Genomic DNA, 6669 nt, shown 5'->3' with positions numbered 1-6669 from the left:
CGTCTGGGCCAGCAGCCTTGCGAGGGTTAACATGTTTAAATGCTTTACTCACGTTGGCTGCAGTGAAGGAGAGCCCACAGGTTTTGGTAGCGGGCCGTGTCAGTGCCACTGTATTGTCCTCAAAGCGAGCAAAGAAGTTGTTTAGTCTGTCTGGGAGAAAGACATCGTGGTCCGCGATGGTGCTAGTTTTTGTTTTGTAGTCCGTGATTGACTGTAGACCCTGCCACATACCTCTCGTGTCTGAGCCGTTGAATTGCAACTCTACTTTGTCTCTATACTGACGCTTAGCTTGTTTCATTGCCTTGCGGAGGGAACAGCTACACTGTTTGTATTCGGGTCATATTTCCGGTCACCTTGCCCTGATTAAAAGCAGTGGTTCGAGCTTTCAGTTTTGAGCGAATGCTGCCATCAATCCACGGTTTCTGGTTGGGGAATGTTTTAATAGATGCTGTGTGTACATCACCGATGCACTTGCTTATAAACTCGCTCACCGAATCAGCGTATTCATCAATGTTGTTGTTCGACGCTATGCGGAACATAACCCAGTCCACATGATCGAAGCAATCTTGGAGCGTGGAATCCGATTGGTCGGACCAGAGTTGAACAGACCTGAGCGCGGGTGTTTCCTGTTTTAGTTTCTGTCTATTTGCTGGGAGCAACAAAATGGAGTCGTGGTCAGCTTTTCCCAAAGGAGGGCAGGGGAGGGCCTTATATGCGTTGCGGAAGTTAGAATAACAATGATCCAGGGTTTTGCCAGCCCGGGTTGCGCAATCGATATGCTGATAGAATTTAGGGAGCCTTGTTTTTAAAATCCCCAGCTCAATAAATGTAGCCTCAGGATATGTGGTTTCCAGTTTACATATGGTTGAATGAAGTTCTTTCAGGGCTGTCAATGTGTCTGCTTGGGTGGAATATACACGACTGTGATTATGATCGAAGAGAATTTTCTTGGTAGATAATGCGGTCGGCATTTGATTGTGAGGAATTCTAAGTTAGGTGAACAAAAGGACTTGAGTTCCTGTATCTTGTTATGATCACGCCACGTCTGTGAGTACAACAGAACTCATATGGCAGGAGAAAACCTGAGAAAAATCCAACCAGGAAGTGGGAAATCTGAGGTCTGTAGTTTTTCAAAGCTTAACCTACCAAATACACAGTGGGATATGGATACAGTTGCACTTCCTACGGCTTCCACTAGATGTCAACCGTCTTTAGAAACTTGAATGAGGATTCTTCTATAAAGGAGGGGCTCATGAGAGCTATTTGAGTCAGTGGTCTGGCAGAGTTCCTTGGTCTCATGATGCGCGCTCCCGACTGAGTTAGCTCTCGTTCCATGGCTTTTCTACAGACATAGCAATTCTCCGGTTGGAAGCTTATTGATGATTTATTTTAAAAACATCCTAAAGATTGATTCCATACATCGTTTGAAATGTTTCTACGACCTGTAATGGAACTTTTCGAGTTTTTGTCTGGACGAAGTGCTTGCTCCTCATGAAGATGGATTACTGTGCTGAACACAATAACAACAAGTGGCTAAATGATGGGTTTTATGGAACTTTATGGAACAAATCAGTAATTTATTGTCAAACTGGGATTCCTGGGAGTGCCTTCTGATGAAGATCATCAAAGGTAAGTGAATATTTATAGTGTTTTTTCTAGCTTCTGTTGACGCCAAAATGGCGGATATTCCTCTGGCTGTTTTGGGTTCTCAGCACCGTTCTTAGATTCTGCTTTTTTTTAATGTAAAAATCTGACACAGCGGTTGAATAGAGGATAAGTCTATCTTTAATTCTGTGAATAACACTTGCATCTTTTATCAATGTTTATTGTGAGTATTTCTGCAAAATCACCGGATGTTTTGGAATCAAAACATTACTGCACGTAACGCGCCAATGTAAACTGAGATTTTTGGATATCAATGTGCACATTATCGAACAAAACCTACATGTATTGTGCAACATGATGTCCTATGAGTGTCATCTGACACTGATCATCAAAGCTTAGTGATTCATTTTATCTATATTTCTGCTTTTTGTGATTCCTATCTTTGGCTGGAAAATGGCCTTGTGTGTTTTTGTGGCTTGACTCTGACCTAACAATCATATGTTGTGCTTTAGCTGCAAAGCATTTTTGAAATCGGACACGATGGGTAGATGAAAAATATGTTTATCTTTCATTTGCTGTATTGGACTTGTTAATGTGTGAAAGTTACATATTTCAAAAAAATATTTTTGAATTTCGCGCACTGCCTTTTCAGCGGAATGTTGTTGCCCTAGAAAGGCTAAAAGGGTTCTGTAAAAGCCTATACTATAAAAGCTGTCCATTTCTTCCTGTTACCTAATGGTAATGATCTGTCCAAAATCCAGCTCGTAGTTATTGACCTGGGCGATGAAGATGGCAGCCACGGCCTCGTAGAGCGCCGTCCCATCCATGTTGATGGTGGCACCCACGGGGAGCACAAAGCGGATAATGCGTCGGTCGATGTGGTTGTTCTCCAGGAGGCACTTGAAGGTGATAGGCAGAGTTGCAGAGCTGGGGAGAAATAGAGAGACAGAGGAGGACAACATTAGAGCTAGGGAGAGATGGAGGAAGACAACACCGAGTTGAAGGTGGCAGAGCTGTAGACAGATATAGGAAGACATCATAGAGCTAAAGATGATGGCAGTGTGGCAGAGCTGTAGACAGATAAAGGAAGACATCATAGAACTAAAGATGAGGGCAGTGTGGCAGAGCAATAGACAGATATAGGAAGACATCATAGAGCTAAAGATGAGGGCAGTGTGGCAGAGCTGTAGACAGATATAGGAAGACATCATAGAGCTAAAGATGATGGCAGTGTGGCAGAGCTGTAGACAGATAAAGGAAGACATCATAGAGCTAAAGATGATGGCAGTGTGTCAGAGCTGTAGACAGATATAAGAAGACATCATAGAGCTAAAGATGTGTGGCAGTGTGGCAGAGCTATAGACAGATATAGGAAGACATCATAGAGCTAAAGCTGATGACAGTGTGGCAGAGCTGTAGACAGATATAGGAAGACATCATAGAGCTAAAGATGATGGCAGTGTGGCAGAGCTGTGGAGAGATATAGGAAGACATCATAGAGCTAAAGATGATGGCAGTGTGGCAGAGCTGTAGACAGATATAAGAAGACATCATAGAGCTAAAGATGAGGGCAGTGTGGCAGAGCTGTAGACAGATATAGGAAGACATCATAGAGCTAAAGATGATGACAGTGTGGCAGAGCTGTAGACAGATATAGGAAGACATCATAGAGCTAAAGATGATGGCAGTGTGGCAGAGCTGTGGAGAGATATAGGAAGACATCATAGAGCTAAAAAGATGATGACAGTGTGGCAGAGCTGTAGACAGATATAGGAAGACATCATAGAGCTAAAGATGATGACAGTGTGGCAGAGCTGTAGACAGATAAAGGAAGACATCATAGAGCTAAAGATGATGGCAGTGTGGCAGAGCTGTAGACAGATATAGGAAGACATCATAGAGCTAAAGATGATGACAGTGTGGCAGAGCTGTAGACAGATATAGGAAGACATCATAGAGCTAAAGATGATGACAGTGTGGCAGAGCTGTAGACATATATAGGAAGACATAATTGAGCTAAAGATGATGACAGTGTGGCAGAGCTGTAGACAGATATAGGAAGACATCATAGAGCTAAAGATGATGGCAGTGTGGCAGAGCTGTGGAGAGATATAGGAAGACATCATAGAGCTAAAGATGAGGGCAGTGTGAAAGAGCTGTAGGCAGATATAGGAAGACATCATAGAGCTAAAGATGATGGCAGTGTGGCAGAACTGTGGAGAGATAAAGGAAGACATCATAGAGCTAAAGATGAGGGCAGTGTGGCAGAGCTGTGGAGAGATATAGGAAGACATCATAGAGCTAAAGATGATGACAGTGTGGCAGACCTGTGGAGAGATATAGGAAGACATCATAGAGCTAAAGATGAGGGCAGTGTGGCAGAGCTGTGGAGAGATATAGGAAGACATCATAGAGCTAAAGATGATGACAGTGTGGCAGAGCTGTAGACAGATATAGGAAGACATCATAGAGCTAAAGATGATGGCAGTGTGGCAGAGCTGTAGACAGATATAGGAAGACATCATAGAGCTAAAGATGATGGCAGTGTGGCAGAGCTGTGGAGAGATATAGGAAGACATCATAGAGCTAAAGATGATGACAGTGTGGCAGAGCTGTAGACAGATATAGGAAGACATCATAGAGCTAAAGATGATGACAGTGTGGTAGAGCTGTAGACAGATAAAGGAAGACATCATAGAGCTAAAGATGATGGCAGTGTGGCAGAGCTGTAGACAGATATAGGAAGACATCATAGAGCTAAAGATGATGACAGTGTGGCAGAGCTGTAGACAGATATAGGAAGACATCATAGAGCTAAAGATGATGACAGTGTGGCAGAGCTGTAGACAGATATAGGAAGACATCATAGAGCTAAAGATGATGACAGTGTGGCAGAGCTGTAGACAGATATAGGAAGACATCATAGAGCTAAAGATGATGGCAGTGTGGCAGAGCTGTGGAGAGATATAGGAAGACATCATAGAGCTAAAGATGAGGGCAGTGTGAAAGAGCTGTAGGCAGATATAGGAAGACATCATAGAGCTAAAGATGATGGCAGTGTGGCAGAACTGTGGAGAGATAAAGGAAGACATCATAGAGCTAAAGATGAGGGCAGTGTGGCAGAGCTGTGGAGAGATATAGGAAGACATCATAGAGCTAAAGATGATGACAGTGTGGCAGAGCTGTGGAGAGATATAGGAAGACATCATAGAGCTAAAGATGATGGCAGTGTGGCAGAGCTGTGGAGAGATATAGGAAGACATCATAGAGCTAAAGATGATGACAGTGTGGCAGAGCTGTAGACAGATATAGGAAGACATCATAGAGCTAAAGATGATGGCAGTGTGGCAGAGCTGTAGACAGATATAGGAAGACATCATAGAGCTAAAGATGATGGCAGTGTGGCAGAGCTGTGGAGAGATATAGGAAGACATAGAGCTAAAGATGATGACAGTGTGGCAGAGCTGTAGACAGATATAGGAAGACATCATAGAGCTAAAGATGATGACAGTGTGGTAGAGCTGTAGACAGATAAAGGAAGACATCATAGAGCTAAAGATGATGGCAGTGTGGCAGAGCTGTAGACAGATATAGGAAGACATCATAGAGCTAAAGATGATGACAGTGTGGCAGAGCTGTAGACAGATATAGGAAGACATAATAGAGCTAAAGATGATGGCAGTGTGGCAGAGCTATAGACAGATATAGGAAGACATCATAGAGCTAAAGATGAGGGCAGTGTGGCAGAGCTGTGGAGAGATATAGGAAGACATCATAGAGCTAAAGATGATGGCAGTGTGGCAGAGCTATAGACAGATATAGGAAGACATCATAGAGCTAAAGATGATGGCAGTGTGGCAGAGCTGTAGACAGATATAGGAAGACATCATAGAGCTAAAGATGAGGGCAGTGTGGCAGAGCTGTGGAGAGATATAGGAAGACATCATAGAGCTAAAGATGATGACAGTGTGGCAGAGCTGTAGACAGATAAAGGAAGACATCATAGAGCTAAAGATGATGGCAGTGTGGCAGAGCTGTAGACAGATATAGGAAGACATCATAGAGCTAAAGATGATGACAGTGTGGCAGAGCTGTAGACAGATATAGGAAGACAGCATAGAGCTAAAGATGATGACAGTGTGGCAGAGCTGTAGACAGATATAGGAAGACATCATAGAGCTAAAGATGATGGCAGTGTGGCAGAGCTGTAGACAGATATAGGAAGACATCATAGAGCTGAAGATGATGACAGTGTGGCAGAGCTGTGGAGAGATATAGGAAGACATCATAGAGCTAAAGATGATGGCAGTGTGGCAGAGCTGTGGAGAGATAAAGGAAGACATCATAGAGCTAAAGATGAGGGCAGTGTGGCAGAGCTGTGGAGAGATATAGGAAGACATCATAGAGCTAAAGATGATGACAGTGTGGCAGAGCTGTGGAGAGATATAGGAAGACATCATAGAGCTAAAGATGAGGGCAGTGTGGCAGAGCTGTGGAGAGATATAGGAAGACATCATAGAGCTAAAGATGATGGCAGTGTGGCAGAGCTGTAGACAGATATAGGAAGACATCATAGAGCTAAAGATGATGACAGTGTGGCAGAGCTGTAGACAGATATAGGAAGACATTTTAGAGCTAAAGATGATGGCAGTGTGGCAGAGCTGTAGACAGATATAGGAAGACATCATAGAGCTAAAGATGATGGCAGTGTGGCAGAGCTGTGGAGAGATATAGGAAGACATCATAGAGCTAAAGATGATGGCAGTGTGGCAGAGCTGTAGACAGATATAGGAAGACATCATAGAGCTAAAGATGATGGCAGTGTGGCAGAGCTGTGGAGAGATATAGGAAGACATAGAGCTAAAGATGATGACAGTGTGGCAGAGCTGTAGACAGATATAGGAAGACATCATAGAGCTAAAGATGATGACAGAGTGACAGATAAAGGTAGAGCTGTGAGACAGATAAAGGAAGACATCATAGAGCTAAAGATGATGGCAGTGTGGCAGAGCTGTAGACAGATATAGGAAGACATCATAGAGCTAAAGATGATGACAGTGTGGC

At 43.4% G+C, this 6669-nt stretch overlaps 1 protein-coding gene across 1 annotated transcript in view; it reads right to left on the bottom strand.

The window, feature by feature from the left end:
* Positions 1-6669, bottom strand: part of slc1a7b (solute carrier family 1 member 7b) — a 138844-nt gene that overhangs the window by 23601 nt on the left and 108574 nt on the right. Inside the window, exon 8 of the mRNA XM_064933238.1 lies at positions 2338-2532. Within this exon, the coding sequence (XP_064789310.1) occupies positions 2338-2532 (195 nt within the window). The remainder of the gene's footprint in view (positions 1-2337; positions 2533-6669) is intronic.

The sequence above is a fragment of the Oncorhynchus masou genome, chromosome 24, assembly GCF_036934945.1.
Source record: "Oncorhynchus masou masou isolate Uvic2021 chromosome 24, UVic_Omas_1.1, whole genome shotgun sequence".
In the NCBI taxonomy this organism is placed as follows: domain Eukaryota; kingdom Metazoa; phylum Chordata; class Actinopteri; order Salmoniformes; family Salmonidae; genus Oncorhynchus; species Oncorhynchus masou.
This window is presented reverse-complemented; position numbering and strand designations above follow the sequence as displayed.